The sequence below is a fragment of the Aspergillus pseudoviridinutans genome (genome assembly GCF_018340605.1).
Source record: "Aspergillus pseudoviridinutans IFM 55266 DNA, scaffold_4, whole genome shotgun sequence".
NCBI lineage: Eukaryota > Fungi > Ascomycota > Eurotiomycetes > Eurotiales > Aspergillaceae > Aspergillus > Aspergillus pseudoviridinutans.
The window spans coordinates 4449306-4469187 of record NW_025091284.1 but is presented as its reverse complement, the minus strand read 5'-3'; the positions used below and the strand labels follow the sequence as shown (position 1 = coordinate 4469187).

Below are 19882 nucleotides of genomic sequence, written 5' to 3'. Positions count from 1 at the left end.
TCATTTCAACACTTCAAGAAAAATAATCATTATTAGAAAAGAAAATGGACAAATTATCTGGTCTCGCCTCCAAGCTCGGTGGAAGCAACTCCGCATCCGCCAACCAGACTCAGGGACAGCCACAGGGCCAGAGGGAGGATTACGTCGACAGGGGTAACATACACACAATCCTTACTGAATGGATTGATGGACGTTCGCTGATTGTACAGGCCTCGACTACGCTGAACAGCGCGTCGGCGGCGGCAAGGTCGATTCTGCCAAGATGCGGTCGACGAATGAGAAGATCACCGACACCGCTAGGGAGAAGTTTGAGAAGGCGACTGGGTATGTTCATCCCCTTCATGTAGAGTACAATGGCTAACTAAAGCAGACGCAAGGTTCCCGAGAAGATCTCTAACTGATGGTATGGGTAATTAAATATGACTTGAGATGTGATATATCCTGTCAATAGCGAGAAACAAGGCTAGAAACGCTTCTTCACAAACGAATTCAGTATCCCCTCAATAGCCGACCCGCCTCCCCGGGACGAATACTGCGTAAGTAGCATGGTATACGTGCGACACGTCTGCATATTTGTCTGCACCACCGCCGGAACGGCCATGCCCGCCATCTGGTACGACTCCACCAGTCGCTCGTAGTACTTGTACGCCTCGGTATGCTGTTCCCGGGCGAGGTACAGCTGCGCCAGCATATCCAGCATGGACTGCACGTCGGCGCTGTCCTTGCCCTTGCGCGTCTCCGCCCATGACAGGTACCGCTGCAGCCACGGTCCCGCCATCTCCAGCTTGTTGTTGCTGCTCCCTGGCATCATGAGCGCGATGTAGTTCCCTCCGTCGCTGTATAGCGTGTACAAGATCCCAATGGTCGCGACCAGGGCCATCGACTCCGGGTGGTCAGGCCCGAGCGTTTCCTCTGCGATTGCAAGCGCCCGCCGCAATGTTTCTGACGCAGTGGTGGAATCCTGCTGCAGCATCTGTAGGGTCCCCTGCAGGCGCACCGCGCGCAGCGAAAGCGGATGCCGCGGCCCGAGGAGCTCGGTCACCTCGCGCGCGATCTGGCCCGTTTGCGCCGTCATGTTGGCGATCTCCCCGCTGAAGCGCATCTCGAGGAGCTTCTGCGCGTTTTGTGTGCGCGCCGTGATCACCACCTCGACGGTGTCAAGCGTGGAGGCCAGCACGCGGATGTGCTGCGGGCCGAGAACGCGCTGTAGCGCCTCGTGGCGCTTCTCGGCGATGCTGATCGCGTTCTGCTCCTGGCCGAGATTGCTGTACGCCATGCTGAGGCGACGGCGCGTCTCCAGCGTGTCGAGGTCGTCGTCGCCGATGCTCATCTGCTGGCGTGCGAGGACGTTGGCACACACCGACTCGGATTCTTGGTATCGGCCTCGTGCGCAGAGTATGTCGCCCATCAGGCTCTCGGCTCGCAGGGTCAGCGGGTGCCGGGGCCCAAGCGTGCGCTGGCCCTGGTCGGATACCCACTTGCACCATTCGGTTGCTTTGGCGAGGTAAGCGGCCTCGAGGTCGATCTCGGCGAGATGGTAGCCCACCTCAATTGTGCTATTGTGGTCCGGGCCCAGCGTCCGTAGGTGTTCCTGGAAGATCGCATACTCTAGGTTACGGGCCTGATCCCAGCGCCCGGCGTTCTTGTGCTCGGCCGCCTGGATGGAGCGCGGGTCGCTGTCAACCGCCGCATACATTGTCCCCACGACGCGTTGGCCGGCCGTCTGGGGAGTGGCACTAGGGTAGGGTGAGCTGCTGTTGGTATGCATGCGCGGAGGTAACGGCGGGCCCGGATGGGGCGACGTCGACGGTTGCGGGATGTATCCTTGTTCGGCGACGAGGACTTGGTCGACGATCTGCTTGATGTTGCCCTTGATAAGTTTGTACATGGGGCCGCGCGACCCGACTTTGCACATCTGCGAGTGGTCGGCGTCGAGTTTGAGTCGGGTTTCCCGATTACCGGGGAGGCCCAGCACGGCCGATTCTTCTTCCACGACCAACTGCCTTCTTTAGACCTTGTTCATCATCACGGAGAGGAGGCTTACATGGCTGACGGACGCCGGTCCCGCACCTCCAATCAACACCTCCTTGCCCTCCACGAAACTGACGACCCGATAGTCCTCCAGCTGGTGACTGAACCGGCTGGACATCTGCCGCGTGAAGAGCGAATTGTACTCGAGACAATCCAGCAGCTCATTACTCGCATGTCCTTTCGATACGAAGCGAGCGACCTTGGCAGCAATCTTGCCGACTTCAACACCCTTGGCGCCACGATGGGGAGTCCCAAAGAAGACGAGTCCGCATGTCGCCAGCCGGATAGCCGTATACTTGGGGTCTTCATGCGCATTAAGCAGAGCCTATCACATCAGTCTCGCTATCCTCGAGTTTACATCATGTTACCTACCTGCTTAATCACCAAGCCCCCCAGGCTATGTCCGATAAACACAATCTTCGGCGGACGCGTGTTCTACCATCATCAGCTCCGCACCCCGTCAAATAAACCTAGACATACCAGCTGCGGACTCCTCTCCATATCGAGCAGATTCAACAGCGTATTCGCATGATCCTTCACACTCGCCGTCGACATGGCCTGCGGATTCGTCACGTTCGAATTATATCCGTACACGAACACCCGCGCGTGCGGGATATCCTGCGGCAGGTAATCCCTCGGCCAGAAGGTGCCATTCGGATGGCGCCATGTTTCGTAGGGGTGGTCACTTCTTCCGCGGGGGTTGAGACCGTGGACAAAGACGAAACTACGTTGTGTATGTCAGCTTCTTGCCCGCTCATAGGATGAAGGGGATTCGTACTCGATCTTGGATTGTGAGGGAGGGGTGTATACCTCCTCGAGGAAGGGGAATTCGTTTTCGATTTCCTATTCACATAGCTTAAAATCATGTATAGAGTATATTCGAAGAGAAGGGACGTACCATGATGCCTTGGGGAAAGTGACATGATGGAGAGTCTGGGAGGGGCAGAAAATGAAATACGCCTGGTCATCAGCCGCACGCGATCGGTCATCTATATCACCATGTGATATCTCAGTTGCAGATACGAGGCGCCGGCTCGGCTGGAATTTCCAATTTCCTCGTCAGCACTACTTTGGTGATATCCCGGATTGACCAGGGTTGGATTGGCTGTGTCTAGCTTAGCGCATTCTGTGGACAAAAGAGGATAGCGGGGTTTCCTAATCGGAGTAAAATTGGCGAGTTCGATATCAGGACAACCATGCACTAAGCGCTTATATCATGCCTGGCGAATAGGAGCTTCTGCTGGATCCTCCTTGCTCTTTAGATTCTGCAGACAAGGTGCGTAGAAGAGACTCCCTTGCCATGCGCCGTGCAGCGTGCGGGCGGCCACAACGAGCCACAAGAGGATGACGGCCACACTGAGTATCTATCTAATTTAGTAATTGAAGTTTACTAAATGGTGATTTATACTTACCATTCCAAAAATCTTAAAAACCATCAAATCCAGCTGCTCACCCAGCAGGAGGGTGTTCGCCGCATAAACGCCCAGCGGAAAGGTGAATCCCCACCAGCCCATATTGAATGGAAACGGGGACGCGTGATAGATTGTCGCCAGGGCAAAGACAAGCCATATTAGCCCGAAACTCCACATAAGCAGGGAGATGAACAGCCCCAAGGTGTACGCGACCGATCCCGCCACGGGGTCGATCACAGCGTGAGTCTCGACAAGTTTGCGCAGAACTTTTCCAAGATACAGAATCCTATCTCGTCAGATCAAGTTGTACGACGTGATATAATGGCTTACCCAAATCCCCCGAATCCCAGCGGCCCCAGCGGCAAGAAACAACTGACAATCGTCTCCCGGGAGGGAAGTTTATGTACCGCCAGGCGCTGGTAGTATATCACCAAAATGGTCATCGCGAGAGGCGTCCCCATACCCCAGAGGATATACGAGGCAAGCACAGTGCCCATAGCATGCTGCTTATCTGGCAAGATCTCGGCAACCTCTGCCCCTGTCCCTGCCGCAACGATCGTCGCCGCGATGGGGAGAAGCTGCAGCGCGGTGATGCGTTCGAGGGACGTAATATACGTCTGCGAGATCCTATCATCGTCAGCCTGTTGTATCGCATAATCAGTCGCTAGAAATACAGAATAAAAGACAGCGACACCGTCACCGACGCAGCCGCCACCGCATCGACAATCCACAACACCCACGCCACCGTCCTCGTCCAGTCCCCCCAGGCCGGCACACAGACGAACACCCACATCTCAATCAGCGTCGCGAAACCCATCGGACAGGTCGCAAGGAAGAGTGAGTTTGTCGGGTCCTGAATCATCACTGCCCAGATCTCAGGGTACAGCGTGTACCGGAGAATGGACATGCAGAGTACTACAGCAAAGAGAACGACGTTGAGAATGAAGAAGATGATGGATACATAGTGCAAGTATGTATGCCCGAATGGGATGATATGGAATAGAATGGCGACGATGCCGGTGCCCATTGTCGTGGAGAACCATCTGTGGATTGTCTGTCAGGTGTTGTGATGCTTGTGCTAGCAGAGTGAGCAGACTTACGATGGGCTGAAATGGCTGACCACGCGACGCCAGCCCGCGTGATATTTGAGGAAGCTTTTACTTAGTGTTGGCTTGGGACGAGACTCCATTTTGATGATCAGATAGTTAACGATGTTGAAGATGTTGCATGAAATTCGTAAGTGAAGTTGGAATTTGGTACTGATTAACCTCGGCCGAGAGCAAACCTTTTTCCCCGGCGCGGATATAGCCGATGCTAGCAGACACTCCTTATGTCCCAACTTTGATAGCTCTGAGTTTTGAGTATCAAATATTTTGCTTCTTTAGTGATTGAATTCAAGTTCTGTACACAAAAACAGGCACAAATAATCCCAGCTGCAGAGAGGGAAACTATCGCCAAACGAGTGACATCCTCTTAACTGTCAAGATACACTTCAACAAACGACAATTCGCACCTGCTAGAGAAAGCAGTGACCCTCTTATATATGTATCAGACCCAAGTCGCTCAGAATCCGCCAGGTCCACCACCCATGCCACCAGAAGGACTGCTGCCCCTGCCAGGAGCGCTACCACTGCTACCCGAATTACCAGACACAGCCTCACTGCCGCTGGAGGTGTAAACGAAGCTGTAGTTTGGCGTGTAGGTTGCTGTCAGGTCGACCGCCACAGTGGCCCAGCCCAGCAATCCATCTTCCACACTGTCCCCGAGGAGAACGTAGTTGAATACCGGGTCCGAGGTGGTGCCAGACGTCTCGTCCGAGAAGACGCGGTCCTCGGCGTTGGTTGTCTGCGCGACAGTATTGGTGCTGTAGGGCGAGGTAGCTTCTACCTCGTCGATGAGGGACTGATCCCAGAACAGCTGTCCGATGTGGGGGACTGTGCCGCCGGTCAAGGTATTGTTGGAAAGCAAGGTAGCATTCAGATGGGCGATGATGTGGTGGTGAGTGGTTCTGCCTGAGTAGTGGCCGGGGAAGAGCGTGTTGAAAGATACAACACCATCCGAATCCGTCTTGGCGATACCACGCAAGAAGGTCTCTTCCAGGATGGAGGTGTCCGCGCTGTTGCCGTTGCCATTGCCGCTCACACCAGAGTACACACCGGTTGCGTTGCAGCTCCAGGTGTCAATGTACAGGCCCTCGACCGCCTGGCAGGTGCTGACATCGACGAACTGAATATCCAGCACAACGGGGACACCGGCCTGGCCCTCGATAATGTCCGAGCGAATCAGCTCTCCACTAACCCAAAAAGGGCCCGTCTCGCCCTCGGGGTTGAGAACGCAGGTGCCAGTGCTGCTGAAAATTTCCGTCTCATCGGTCGAGGTCGTGTAGTCGGCCGAGGACAGGTGAGAGGTGTTGAGCACGGCGTCGGTATCACGAATGGCTAGCTTACGGCGCCGGTACTCGCTGGCGAGCTTCGCACGGCGAGCAATGGCGCGCGCATTGAGACCACTCTCATCGAAAGACCGCGCACACAGCGAAAGACCGCGACGGACGTGCGCCTTGAACGCCAACAGCTCGTTAGATGCCCGCTTCTCCTCGTGGCCAGGATGAGCGGACACCAGAGAGGCTCCGAGTAGACAAAGAGAAAGAACTTGCTTGAGCTGCATCTTGAGGCTTCGGTGATATGAGTAGCAAAGTATCTGGAGGATCGTGTAGTGAAGAATCATGGACGGCCGGCGGACTGCGAACCCTTTATATAGAGAGCAGCCGCCATATCGCAGAACGATTCACGTACTTCCCACAGAGAAGGGACAGAGTCCATCATCAATCGTCTTCCTGGTGGTCGCTATTGCACCCCCGTCTCGACGCGTTGAGAGCTAGGCTTCGAGCAGTAACATTGTCCGAATAATGGCAAGCCCCGAGCTATCTAATGCATAGCCGTTGCTTCTTCCAATGCCAAGAAAATCCAATACAGGGATCTGCTCATTTCTCCAGAGCGGCAGAAGTATCATGGTGAAGATACTCCGCTGCGCCAAGACAGAGAGTCGTCAGTGGGTGACGAATACCCTCTTTTAGCCTGCATGTCCACAACGGCAATATTTGCGCACTGGTGGAAAACAGAGTAGGCTTAATCAACGTCCAGCCAGTCATCAGCAAGCTGATTCTACTGCCGTGATAGTCGGCTTAATGATCTGCATCCATTCACCGAAGGATCCAATCATGGTCTAGCCATTATTATCACCAGGGGGATTGAGCAAATGTGCCTGACAATAACCTCGACGCCCCATCAAACGAGCAAAAGTTCCAGCCATCTCATCAAGTCAGTCCATGTGGCCGAGGCAATGTGAGAGACAAATTTGGTTGGAAGCATCTGGTCAGAACACAGAGATGCGCAGCTTAAATGGCAACCGCGTGCGGCAGACTGAGCGCAGGTGTAGGAGAAATCACATCAAATAATAGCCAAAGGAGGCTTCTGTAATGAGGCATAGCGATACAGCCAAACTTAGCATCCACTGTGCTTCTCCTGGCGCGCTATGCATTCTCAATTGACTCGCAAATGTCCATACTCTGCACGGCTGTTTCGGAAGACTTCCGCTACGAGATGAGGATAACACCAGGTCTATTCCCAAAAACGCCACGAGTACAAAGTAATACCCCGCTCATTGACATGGGAATTAGTTTCCAGTGTTCTCATCCACTACTCGCAATCAGCAACATGCAGAGCCATTTCCAGGTCTAGATGTGGTCACTGCGCCGCTACATGTCTTCACGGTCATCGAGACGAATAACATTCCGGTCGATATTAAGCCATCACAAGGTGTGGATAATCCTCTCATTCGCCGGAGAGTCCATGAATGAAACGATACTCCCGGCTACCTTCCGCTTCAGCTGAGCAGCAGTCAACATCCCTGTAGAGGCGGACGCGTCTACTTCTGGGATTGTTGATCAGGAAGTCTTCGTTCAGGCTTGGAATGGAGATTCCGTTATCCTTTTCTCACAGTCATCGGTTCTGTTCGACGATTCGCTCAGCTCACGACCTGCTTCTCTGCAGAAGCCAACGGTCAACAATGCAGTAATCAGAGAATGGACACAGAACGCATCCACTGTTTCATTACCCAATTGACCATCACAATAGCATCCAGCAACTCGCTTGCCAATGTTCACCTGTCTCCCATATGCAGTACTCATTGATAGGGAGCCTGCTGTATTCTAACTTCACCGGTGACAGTTCACATAAAACGACCGGGATTCGCTTTGAATACTTCTTCAACGTAGAAAATTAGCATCAGCATCACGAGCAGTCCAGATTGGTGGAAAAGACCTGACCATCGGCTATTTGGAAGGAAAATAGTCGTACACAATAACTGCGTCCGTGGCCCAAATTTGAGCTTACGAGCATCGATCTAACCCTCCACAATCCCCAAGTGAGCAATTATCACTGAAATTATTTGCTGGGAACGGGGATATGTGTACCACATTAAACCGCGCAAAGAGAATGGTGTGTACAGTCCATTATACATATCAGGAATGGCCATGGCATGGGAATACGGCCCTAAACTCCGTTTCAGAATAGTAATATGGGTTGGCATGGCTAATTTCTTTCTGCATTATCTTTCAAGTCCCAAGCAATGCATGAGGTTGTTACGACGAATGCTTCAATGTTCAGAGTGGCCGTACGTGACCGTGGTAGATTCTGGCAGTAGGTGTTGGAAGTGAAGTGAGTTGGGCTTGAGCAGGGCAGAATACAGACGGCCTCAGGCAGTTCAATCGCGTGCTCTTCCCTCTGCGCCTGCTCAAAGCGAATTCTTTCCACTGCGCAGCAATTTCCATCTACATCACTTGGCCATCCGCACATGCATCCTGCATTCGATATATGAGAAAAGATAACGTTCATTGCTAAATGACTTTCAAATACTTCAAGCTTGAACCGCGTAGTCTGTCCATTAAACCGCTTGCTCATACGACTGGCCATCCGCTGGAGAAATCAATCTTATTCCATCCGAAGAGCTTCTGGCTGTCTGCATAGCCAATCGTGGTATCGACATAGTGGTAGTAAAGGATAGGGCCGAGGCTTGGGTCAGTGAAGACACCTCTGTGAGTGACGAATTAGCACTTAGATGCTTTTTACTGATGGATCGAAATGTGATGAGAAGAGACATACTGTCCACCAGGTCCATAAACAGTTCCGTGACTTTCGAGGACAACCGTGCCGCCGCCATTCGTGCATGCAACACCGCTAGCATCAACCTGAGACAATATCAGCTTTACAACAATCGAGGTCTTTTCGCGTCTTTACTTACGAAATTGCCAGTCGCTGAGGTGGATCGGCAGACTTTGATCTTATATTCTTGTCCGGATGCCGGCATGGATGTGTCATAGCCGCAGCAGATTCCGGCAGAATAAAAGAGATAGTAGTAACTGCCATACTTATACAAGAACGATCCTTCGACGGCATGAGTCCCTGAGGGGTTATAGGCGATATTATAGGACGAGGATGCCACGGCTGTTGCGGCCGAGTTCATCGGTGCCTGGTAGATGTCATGCCAGAAGGAGCCGAAATTCATGTAGTAGGTTCCCCCGTCGTTGAAGAGGTTGCCATCAATCGCATTGTATGGCTTTGAGGAGCTAGATTGGATACCCGTCGATCCATGGTCGGTCCATGAGTTCAAGTCCATGGTTGAGGACGTTGCAAGACCGATGGCAGAGGATTGGGATCCAAAGGTCGAGACTGAATAATACACATAATAGACGCCGTTGACGAGAGAGACATCCGGTGCCTACGTAGTTCGAGTCAGACTTCACCCCAGAGGGATGCTGCAGCAAACTGTCGGGCAGGCTTTGCCTTATAGGCAGAGGACACGGGGATGGTCAGATGAGGGATTTCGACTGAATGAGAAAAAAGAGAGATAGTGTCAACTGAGGAATTACTAACCCAAAGATCGTCGTTTCCAGCCAGGTTGATCGACGACCCACTCGGCAACACGGAGCCTAGCACAGTCCATGGACCTTGAATGGAAGAGGATGACGCATAGGAGATCTTATTGCCAGTAGAGAACCGGAAGTACTTTCCGTCGGACTGTCTTCGAATCAGGCCAGGATCATGAACGTTACAAGCTCCAGAACATGACCCCGGGTTGGCATAGCCATGGACCAATGCTACCAGGAAGGACGCTACAGCCACAAAAGCTGAGGAAGGCATGGCTACTGAACGAGCTCAAGTCGATTTCATGATGGTGGGAAAGAAGTATGATACGAGGGACCACCACTGCTATATATATGCGCGCGATTCAACGAATGGCAGAGCTGACAGGTTTACAAAGCACAAATGAACTATTTGTGCAAACCATTTGTCCGTTTTCTGTTCCGGTGGGAGGATCTCCTCAAATTGGGCTCATTAAGGCCGTCACACTCGTCAAGGTGAGCGGATGGTGGAGTTTATACTAATGTCAGGCGCTGAGTTTCACCTTTCCCCCGCTCTGTGTCAGCAGTCACTGGTACAAGAAAGGTCGGTCATTGTCCTTGATAATCACCATCCTACGCCGCCAGCATCCACAATGATCACTATTTATTGAGCTGTATGCGTTACTTGGTTGTGTCGTTCTAGCACGCTAATCCTGGCAAATCAGCCGACATCTCCACACTGCAGCCGGCATCCTGCAGCACATAAATTTCCCGGGTTGCGGAGAAAAATGCGGGGTGAATACTGCGATTCTTTGTCCTGCTCTCTCGTCAGAAATCCTTCACAATGCAGCATGACGGTAAAACGTGCTTGCCTCGTGATTTGCCGAGTAACCGGAGCGTTTTGACTTGCTAAGTCCGAGCTGCCATGGTCGTAGTTGTTGCGTCCACCAGCCACAGGAGGAGTTGCTGTTTCGGTTGTTTCAGCACCAGCTGCAGTATCGAAGTAGATATCCACCAATCGGACGGTGCTTGCGAGTGCCGGGCTGCCGGGAATTCAACCAGATATATGACGCTATCAAGCGGTATTTTGGATGGCCGCCAAATGACAGTTCGCCCGCTAACTCGGCTACTGCATTTGGAGTACATGCGGTCAATGAATTCACGTCTCACAATCGACTGTCCCCAAACAGAAATGACCTGCCGGACTGCTAGAAGAGAGAGATTTGCAACATCTTGGCAGGGGAATGTGTCAGTCTGCCAAACACAGATCCACCGGGCTGCGGGCCTTTAGCTAGCGTATCCCACCCGGGCCCCACMAATGGTCTGTTTTGTCTGGCCTGTCTCCTCGCATCAAGCAAGAAGACAATCTAACCAGAGTTGCACGGAAAATGGGTGTGGGATGTCGAGTCCGGCCTCCTAATTTCTTCTACTTAGAGGATGAAGACGTTCAACATATAAGGTCGCGAACAAGGTCTCTGGTTCTGCTGTATAAGCACGTTTTATTTTTCTTTACTTGACAGGTGAGATACTTGAGTGCTCCTCAGGTAGAAGAAAGCTGGTCATACAAGGTAACGAGTCCTATCGGCGTGGCTGATTTGAAACCAGAAGGTTGTGCGGAAAATTCCTTCTCTTTGGCCCGTTCTTTGTTCTCTTCGCCCTCGTTAAGACCTTCGAGGTCATCATTTTGTTGAGCTCGATGCTGTCCGGTTCAGTCATACGTTTGGATCGCTGACAAGTACTTGGAATCTAATTTTAAACCTCGCTCCCGAGAAGTTGCCTCCATCGCCAAGATCTATGCCACGATCCGTGCACGATCCTATGCTTGCGCGCAATTCTACACTCCATTGAAAGAATGTGGATGGCAGACGAGGGCTCGGAAATAGAAATGAGACATGGGCTCCCAGACCTCTTGGTTGAGTTTGATGGTCAGGCAACAAAGCAACAAATACCGCAATGCGAGTGATGAGAGAGATCTTGCAAGCCGCGAGAGTACTTTTGAGTTGATCGTCAAGGTTCCTCTGCCTATTTCAGTTCAGTACTTTCCGGCCCAGCCAGCCACTCCAAGACAGCATGCATAAGTCGTCCGCTGATGCGTCAAGATGTGACCGAGACAATATTTTCGAAATGCTTCAGCAATATGACTAGTTTTGTCATCGGTTCAATAGTCTGGGCCTATCTGAAGAGCGTTCGAACTCGCAATCGCGGAATAAAAACAATGCAGATCGATCTCCCAACTCGTCTCACCCCTTGATGCGCAATCTCATCTCCTTCTCCCATCCCTACGATGAAACGCAGGTACATTTTGCCGCGGCGATGATCATAAGCTGCCCCTTGCAGTCCCAGAATTCTTCCCAGCCCATCTTTTACCAACTTTATTCCACTGGAAATCCCAGCATTGCAAAAGAGGCATCGACCAGAGAGATTGACCTTGCACGGGGTGTATGAACACACTAACTAAGCCCTCTGAGCCACCCGCCGACGAGTCTCCCAGCTTTGCACCAGATGAAACCTTTTCTCCAGCAAATATCCCGTGCATTCCATGCCCATCACAATCAGCCCAAGGCATAAGCTTCCTCACCCCTTGCTCCAACGTGGTATGCCAATGCGTATTCGCTCTCGTTTTAGAAGTCTTTCAGCGCAGGTCTGGCGTTACATGTTACAATCCTGCTATGTGGTGTGGATGAGATCCAATGAATCAAGTTTGCCCGTGCATGTATACTCTAGTCGGCCGCGTGCGCACCCCCTTGGGCACATCCCTTCCTCCTTCCTACTTCCGGTAGATATGGAGAGATAAAAAAAAAGGGTCTGCACCGATTGCCAGAATCGCCCACTGGACGGAGATAGGAAGCAATTTGTGCTTTCTAACCAATTTCCGCAATAGCTGGATTCCAGTTCTCTGTCATTATGGAGGCTGTGATTGTGGTAAGATTCTCTTCGTTCTCACATTGATGGAAGTTTTTGTACTAAGGAGTTGTCTCGCTGTAGGCATCGGTTCTCTGCGTTGCCTATGCAGTATACTACGTATATTTCGATGCTTTGGCCAAAATTCCCGGTCCCCGATTAGCGAAACTATGCCCAGTGAGCATGCCATGTCCTATCCAGCGTCCTTAAGGTCAGAATTGACAGAGGCAGTCGTGGTTAGTTCGTGTTTTTTGGTCGAACAAACTCAACCAAAGCATACGGGAGCAGCACCAGAAGCATGGTAAGCCGTTGATGCCCTTTTCTTCCCCCTATCTCTTTTACTAACTCGATAAACCTGACCGAGGATAAAGGCGATGTTGTGCGCCTCGGACCAAGTGAACTCTCCTTCTGCTCCATCAGTGCCCACGACACCATCTATAACGCGAACTGCGCATCCTTCGTCACATATGGAGCGTTCGAGTCGACCGTCGAGGGTCTCTCCCCACCGGGAGTTACCTTCGTAAGCTATCGCAGCCCAGCGGAGCAGAAAGAGTTGCGGAAAGTCTTCCACCCAGCCATCCGTCTCGCAGTCACGGGCGGTGTTGAGGGCCACCACGAGAGACGATTTAGTGAGCTCGTGGCCGGGTTAAACATCAAGCCGGGCACCCCCATATGTGTCAATCTCACCGGTCTCCTCGAACAGTTGGAATGGGCCCTCATAGGTGATGTGGGACTGGGCTACCCCGTGCCGGAAAGCATGAAAGGTACCATGTAATGACCATTCGGACCGCCGGTGAAATGCTAACCAGGGGTGTCTTGGACAGACAATTGGATCGGCCTAAAATCTCACCAAAACCTGATCGGGGTCGCCTTCGCGCTGGGTTCGTTCCTTCTGAGCCGGCGCGGACTCAAGATGCTCATTGATAAATTTGGCTTTCTGTGGATACCAAAATTCCTAGATCCGGCACACCTATCTGGTGTTGCACTGAAGCAGTACGTCTGGCTGGCGGGGCCCATGATATATAGCACAGCTGACAGGTGGATACAGGCGAGCTGAAGGCACGAACACGTTCGTTTCCCAAGCAATACCATATAAGAACGACAAGTACCCTCGATTGGCCGAGCAGATGTCTAGCAACGTCACTGGCCTGATGTGAGCCGCGACCGCTTCAGCCACGGAAGAAAAGTGCTAAAGGTTCTCAGTTATGCGTCTTTCGAAACATCCGAGTCCTCCACCCGGGCAATCCTATGTGCCCTTTTGCGAGATCCTGTGCGCTACCGCACTCTGCAACAGGAGATCCGGTCAAATTTCTCAGCCAGCAAGCCCATCACCGACAGCCAACTCCTAGAGCTTCCATACCTCACTGCCTGCATCAACGAGGGCTTGCGACTATGGCCCGGCCTGAACGGGCAATTCACCAGTCGGATTTCGACAGGCGCGGTGGTAGACGGTGTTTACGTTCCCCCTGGAGTATGTCGCATGCATTCATCTCCTTTCTCGTTTCTTCTTGGTTATCCTGCCGTCTTCCTCGGACCCCTACTGACAGGATTTGACGAGTAGTGCTTAGTCTCGGTGGATCTGTACACTCTCCAGCGCCACCCAAGATATTGGCACGAACCGGATACCTTCAAGCCCGAACGCTGGTTGGACCCCAAGAATCCAGACGAGAAGCGCGCCTTCCGGCCATTTTCCATAGGACCCCGCTCGTGCCTGGGCCGGCAGATCGCGCTGCAGAAGCTTCGCCTCACCATCGCCAAATTCATGTTTTTGTTCGATATGCAGTTTGTCAATCCACATTTCGAGTGGGACCGAGATGTGCCCTCGGGTCTCTTGTGGAGCTCTGTCGAGGTCATGGTGCGGATGTCGCTTCTAGAACCGCCAGCGGAAGCCTGAGTTCGGTATAGTTGTATCACAGTAATAGCACATAGATTTGTTACCGTCTAGGCTTGAAGTATGAAAGCATATGATGGCATGAGCCTACTCATGCTATAATAATCCAGCCATTACCCTCGTCAACGCCTCATCCTCCGCTTGAAAGGCATCAAACCCTTCCGTCGCGGCATCAGGTAGCAGCCCCTCAGCACTCGCGCCTCCATTCCCCATCCGCGAATCGAAATAAAACCCACCCGCCATCTCAAAGAAACTTGTCAGGTCCTCACAACTTGTCTCGTCCACAAGCACTGTCGTCGGAGACGTCATGGAGCGCAAGTACGCAGACGCCGGGTGCTGCGGCGTGGGAACACCCGACATGGGCCGCTGGGTATCCGGCGGCTCGGCATGACTCCCCATCGACAGTGGGGTACCCGTAGCAACCAGTCCAAGCGGAGTGCGGCGATTTGCCCCGTTCTTCTGCACTGGCTCTTTGGGCCTCTGCGCCCCGAGATTCATCCAGATCATCTTCAAGCTCTTTATGATCTTCTGTAAGCGGCGGGAGGTTCGCGCGCGTGTCGACGACCGCCGCACCATGTCAACGGCGGTGTAGAACTCAGGTCGACAAACTTGGCTGAACCGCGCGGGGGCGTGCAGGACCGCCAGGAACAGCGCCGCCAATGCCGAGATGAGGAAATAATTGAAGGGTTCCGGGCGCTGGAAGTAGAGCGGCGACACGCGGGAGAAGAAATCGAGCATGTGGACAGTGCTTTTGGCTGTTTCGACGGCGGTCGAGGCGCCGGGAACATTGGTTTCGATACTCTCACTGCTGAAAAGGTTCTGGCGGTAGACGAGGATACGGAGCTGGTTTGCCTGAAGGGCGAGGAGAACCTGGAGCATCATCATGCTGTCGGTTTGCGTGTGCGATTGGGACTGTGGTTGTGGAGTGACTGTAACTGTGGCGGCGCGGCCGGCGCGCTCAGACCGGGTTGGCAACTGGGCCGCGTCAAAGCGTAGCTCAGGAGGAATAGATTGGATCCATTGCTGAACCTGGAAGTCGAGATAGGCGCAGTAGTCTGCTGTTGCGGCTCGGGGCCGGTTGCGCCAGCCCACGACTAGGCCCCAGATCTTGGTGCTCAGACGCGCGTAGTGGATCATGCAGGTGAGATACGGGGTGCTTGTGCCAGGTTCGGGTAGATTGGTGTCCATGTCTGAATCCTGGATGGCGAAGGGCAGGCCCGTGCCGAAGGACCATTTGCGGTCGAGCACGTAGATGCACCAGAACAGCCTGCTGGCATATTCGCATTGCAGCTCACCGGGGAACACACCACCGGTCTTTTGCCAGGTCTCCTGGCAGTGTAGGCCCAGTTGCATTGATCCTCGCACCGCCATGCCGATAAGCCGCCAGGAAATGACTTCGTCATCACGATAGGAATGGAAGATGGACTGTCTCGTCAGCAGCCGAAGATGTATCAGGCAGAAATGACGGAAATACCAGCAAAGTCAAAATGAGCAACTCCTTCATATCCACCTCCGGGACCTTGAGCCGCGTCGCAAACCGATCCTCCACGCTATCCGCCAGCAACGCCGCCCTCTCACTACGGCCATGCGACTCGGCTAACAACGCCGTCGCTAGTAGAATCTTCAGCACCTCGATATCCCTCGCGAAGAACCACTCCTGATCCAGCGTAGCCGGTGAGCCCGGCCCCACTCCGTCCTTATCCCGGAAGTATTCGGCAATATACGTACGCACGCTTTCCAGATCGACGCAAGGGTACATCAACCCAACCGTATTTTCGTACACGCCGACGAGACGGAGCGCCTCAGCAGAACCTAGGCACCGCAGCGGATCATCAGAAGAAATGTCGTCTCGGAGCGGGGCTGCCGGACTCTGCACCGCCGTCGAGATGAGGTCATCGCCGCTGTCGAAGTCGTCGGCATGCCGTTGGCGTGCGGTCAGGCCAAACTCTGCACTCGTGGGACCGACGTAGGACGGTGACTGCGGGCGGTTCATGATGCGGTGGAGTCCTGCAGTCGTTGACGAGGAGGACACGGTTGAGATAACCGTGGAACTATTGTTTGTTGTTGAAGGGGAGGCTGATTCAAGTTGTCGCAGGCGAGCGGACATAGCTCGCATCTCGCGTTGCAGGGCCTCGATCTGACGGTCAACGGTACTCAGTCGGGTCGAGAACCTGACCATCGTCAATTTATATCATTCAAGAACGCCGATGCAGCTGACCTTTCATCGTTGACCTGCACCTCTGGTGACGAAATTGTTCTGTTGCTGAGTGCATGGGTTGTGGGAACATAGATGCATTGAACATTGTCGTGGGCGCAACGCGAACAGACCGTCTCTCCGCTACATTTCAGTTTCCGCCGCTTGCACTCATTGCTGTGTCCATCATTATCAGACGAAATATCACAAATGAGGTCAAGACGGTGGGACGCACCATGCTACCTGCGTGTACTTGGCTCGTTTCTTGCTCGGAGGCTGCCCGGGAATGTCAGCACCGCGCTTGGGGGATTCCGAGCCCATAATCTGCCGCGCCTTAGCCGCTGTAACTGGTCTGGTTTTACGATCTTTACCGCATCGGGACATTAGAAATCGAAGCCGATGGAATCAAAATGGGCTGATACMTGCAGTATGGTTGAAATAATATCAGGTGGAAGAGGAATCGGTGGGTAAGAGGAAGAAACAATTCCGCGTCTCGAGCGGACAGCGCGGAATTGATGCGGATTCGATATTAGCCTGAGGCATCAATGCTATCCACTAGGCTGATGAGTACACACTCCGGACCACCTTTTTAGTCCAGTGGTATTAGTTGTTGACAAAATTCTCAAACTCGCTTCGTTTTATCGATTGAGCTGATTCCTCAATTGATATACTTTTACATACAGAGACCGACCACAGGGTCATTCCATGACTTGCTGATCAAATATACAGGCTTGTAAATGTCGTGAATCATAATCCTCATCCAACAGTGTCCATCACAACTGAGCATCACGGCAACATTCCTTTTGCACAAGTCTCGACGACACATTCTTGCTCGAGGGCACATCCAAAGAGGGATTGGCCGTGAAGAAATCCGCCGGCTTAATCATCAATTGGAATATCTCAACAGGCCTATTGACTGTTAGCACCGAGACACTGATTGAAAGGGATGAAGCGTTGCCCACATTACTGGCCAATCCTCTACACGAGGATTGTGCGTGATACCAAAGGTACTCCAGACCACCACATCCGTATCAACCACGGTTTCGCCTCGTTTGACAGCGTCAGCCACACCATCCACCTCTTGCTGGCTCTGAAGCGTGTATCGACCTCCGGCATACAGCTCACCATCGCGATGCTTTGTCACCCACACGTGGTGTTGTGCAAACTGCGCCCGCTTGGCTTGGACGGAGTTGGGATCCGCCAGTAACCGCTGGGTCGCCAGCGGAATGAACTTGTAGCCGACAGGGTGACCGCTGATGGGATTCTTCTTATGGGGGTTGATCATCTTGATGGTACGGTTCAGTTCCGGAGCGGCGTCGAGGTAGCAAGCGCGCTCAAGCGTCTGTTGAGTGACCTTGTAGAAGTTGCCCTTTGGGTTGGTGATGTCGTTCATGGGAACTGGGTGGGATTCCTCAACCACGACGGAATTATTTGGTCCGTCAATTGCCGGGTCCATGCGGATACAGAAGATGTGCTGATGGTTCTGTGCCAAGACACCTCCGCTAACTACGTTACCGTAATCGCTGACCTTGCCCGGGTCGATGTTGACGACGTTCAGAATGCCTGTCGCGCGGGACTCGACTGTAATGCCACCAGATTGATCGAACTTGTAGGCGAAGATGTACTCGTAGTTAGCCAGCGTAATGATGAATTGCACGACCAGTTCGCGGTTCCGAGTGACCACGGCACGGCCTGTCCTCCAGTTGGAGTGCTTCCAACCGATGCCGTTGTCCTGTTCGTGCAGGCAGATGGCATTGGGCAATTTCTTCGCACTACCGTCAGGTCCTGTAAGGACAGCATCAAAGTATTTAATCACACCCAGGCAGTCACAGCCAAGAGAAAGGTTGTTGGCCATGTTACCACCACCACCATCGCCAAAGTCAAAAGCCTGTTTACGGTGGAAGGGAGGACGAGGGTCTGCATAGGGAACAGTCTAAATCCTGATTAGTCAAATTGTCTGAATAATCCCTGTGATAACAACCTACCATCTCGCTGATAGCCAGTCGGTGCATCACGCTTCGACCATCGTACCAGACATCATGGATAGTCGCACCCTCACGAGGATTAAAACCAACGCGGAAACGCCACTTCTGCCACTCGACCAAGGACTCATTCGTGACGCGGAAAGAAGGGCCCTCAGGCTGCACGACGTTCAGAGGCTTCAGATCCTGCCGTGTGCCTTCTGGCAGAAGCTCCGGCACGTAGTCGGAAGCCTTGCAGTGCCCAATAATATCACGCTTGAAGGTTTGCTCGGTCAAACCATCTCCCTTGCCACCAGTGGCCGGACGATCAACCCGAATGATTTCTTGCGTATGCGCATCCATCACAGGGATCAATGGCAGAGGGTAAGAGTAGAAGTTCGCATCCGGGTTATTCTTGCTCTTGTCGGTAGCAAAACAGAGACCCTGGAAGTACCGCCGATTCTCTTCAGTGTTGTCCAATCCACCATAGGGCCATGGCTCGATTGTGACCTCAAATCCCGGCGGCAGGTCAAAATCCTCCAAGGCTTTCTTGAATAAGGGAGAGGTAAAACATCGCTCAACGAGGTTATCGAATTCGCTCCTGTCATATCGTCATTAGCAGGTAATCGTCTTTTCTTCATATGCATCCCAACGCACAAAGTAAGCGGAGCATGGTGCTGCTTTCCGACAATGTTATACTTAACACGCTTCCGTGCTACAACGTCGACAACGGATTCATGGAAGGAGGGGATGCGGTCGGCTCCAATGACATCGTATTGGCAAGTAGCGAGACGAGGGGGTCGAGGGGTAGTTGGGCTCAGCCGACCAGCGTGCTCAAGAGCTAAAAACTCGCGAAGCTGGTCCTTGGGAGGTTCTGACAGGAAGATCTCACGGAAGTCAATGACGGTGTTGGGGTGCTCTGCGATGATGACAGCGCGCGCAAGATTAGTCTCCGCCTCGGAGAGGATTGCTAGAGGGTGAGGAGCCATGTCAGGAGGTATTGAATGATGAAAGCCAAATTAATCGCAAGATGAAGCATTGAGGATGCAGCAGCGAAGTTGAGGCCATTTTGTACCACCTGGGCGTATCTCTTGCCTGATGCAGATGTGAGGCGGGGAAGGGATGTCGGAGCCTCGGAACGTCGGAATAGCTTTCATGACGGAAGCTTTCCGAATCCTCTGTTGTGGTTGGTTGAGGAGGCCGGGGTTAGGATGACCCCACCCGGGGAACGCCTGAGCGGCCTAACCATTTTTGGGATATGACACGCGATCGGGCCATCGCACCTATCAACATGATAACAGTTTAGAGAGAGGTGGATTGAAGCTGGTCGAGATATTACCAAGGGGATTGAGTCGATTGACAGATKATGGTTTTGTTCCTTGGAAAATTTCAAATCCTACACTAGCGATCAGGGCTAGATTAAGAGTGGTCTTCTGGCCATCCGAGGTACACAGCGTACCTTACCTTATACTTCAAGGGACATTGTCAACGAATCATCAAGGATCTCTGCATGCGACACCAGACTAGCTTCATTCAGAAATACATATCATGAGGTAGGCTAGAATATCTATTCTGGCAACGGTGTGCTTCCTG

At 52.7% G+C, this 19882-nt stretch overlaps 8 protein-coding genes across 8 annotated transcripts; 2 read left to right on the top strand and 6 right to left on the bottom strand.

The window, feature by feature from the left end:
- Positions 1–44: 44 nt before the first annotated feature.
- Positions 45–401, top strand: Asppvi_006985 (uncharacterized protein; the record flags this gene model as incomplete). Its single annotated transcript, XM_043302880.1, has 3 exons — positions 45–153; positions 210–324; positions 371–401. The coding sequence occupies 3 exons, from the start codon at positions 45–47 to the stop codon at positions 399–401; spliced, it is 255 nt and encodes an 84-aa protein (XP_043158815.1).
- A 62-nt stretch (positions 402–463) lies between these two features.
- Positions 464–2932, bottom strand: Asppvi_006984 (LipA and NB-ARC domain protein; the record flags this gene model as incomplete). The annotated part of the gene is made up of 6 exons (XM_043302879.1): positions 464–1999; positions 2045–2356; positions 2404–2466; positions 2512–2755; positions 2810–2874; positions 2930–2932. 6 exons carry the CDS (start codon positions 2930–2932, stop codon positions 464–466), a joined length of 2223 nt encoding a protein of 740 aa, XP_043158814.1.
- A 313-nt stretch (positions 2933–3245) lies between these two features.
- Positions 3246–4632, bottom strand: Asppvi_006983 (TDT family transporter; the record flags this gene model as incomplete). The annotated part of the gene is made up of 5 exons (XM_043302878.1): positions 3246–3395; positions 3444–3729; positions 3774–4084; positions 4138–4486; positions 4544–4632. The coding sequence occupies 5 exons, from the start codon at positions 4630–4632 to the stop codon at positions 3246–3248; spliced, it is 1185 nt and encodes a 394-aa protein (XP_043158813.1).
- Positions 4633–5006: 374 nt separating this feature from the next.
- Positions 5007–6107, bottom strand: Asppvi_006982 (intradiol ring-cleavage dioxygenase; the record flags this gene model as incomplete). Its single annotated transcript, XM_043302877.1, has 1 exon — positions 5007–6107. The coding sequence occupies one exon, from the start codon at positions 6105–6107 to the stop codon at positions 5007–5009; it is 1101 nt and encodes a 366-aa protein (XP_043158812.1).
- A 2290-nt stretch (positions 6108–8397) lies between these two features.
- On the bottom strand, positions 8398–9640 carry Asppvi_006981 (arabinan endo-1,5-alpha-L-arabinosidase; the record flags this gene model as incomplete). Its single annotated transcript, XM_043302876.1, has 4 exons — positions 8398–8533; positions 8603–8688; positions 8742–9218; positions 9374–9640. 4 exons carry the CDS (start codon positions 9638–9640, stop codon positions 8398–8400), a joined length of 966 nt encoding a protein of 321 aa, XP_043158811.1.
- A 2901-nt stretch (positions 9641–12541) lies between these two features.
- Asppvi_006980 (putative cytochrome P450 monooxygenase) lies at positions 12542–14137 on the top strand (the record flags this gene model as incomplete). Its single annotated transcript, XM_043302875.1, has 6 exons — positions 12542–12544; positions 12608–13007; positions 13068–13236; positions 13292–13396; positions 13447–13714; positions 13805–14137. The coding sequence occupies 6 exons, from the start codon at positions 12542–12544 to the stop codon at positions 14135–14137; spliced, it is 1278 nt and encodes a 425-aa protein (XP_043158810.1).
- A 93-nt stretch (positions 14138–14230) lies between these two features.
- On the bottom strand, positions 14231–16712 carry Asppvi_006979 (transcription factor domain-containing protein; the record flags this gene model as incomplete). The annotated part of the gene is made up of 4 exons (XM_043302874.1): positions 14231–15559; positions 15609–16305; positions 16353–16505; positions 16564–16712. 4 exons carry the CDS (start codon positions 16710–16712, stop codon positions 14231–14233), a joined length of 2328 nt encoding a protein of 775 aa, XP_043158809.1.
- Positions 16713–17101: 389 nt separating this feature from the next.
- On the bottom strand, positions 17102–19278 carry Asppvi_006978 (putative copper amine oxidase; the record flags this gene model as incomplete). The annotated part of the gene is made up of 4 exons (XM_043302873.1): positions 17102–17237; positions 17291–18261; positions 18314–18890; positions 18947–19278. 4 exons carry the CDS (start codon positions 19276–19278, stop codon positions 17102–17104), a joined length of 2016 nt encoding a protein of 671 aa, XP_043158808.1.
- Positions 19279–19882: the final 604 nt, after the last annotated feature.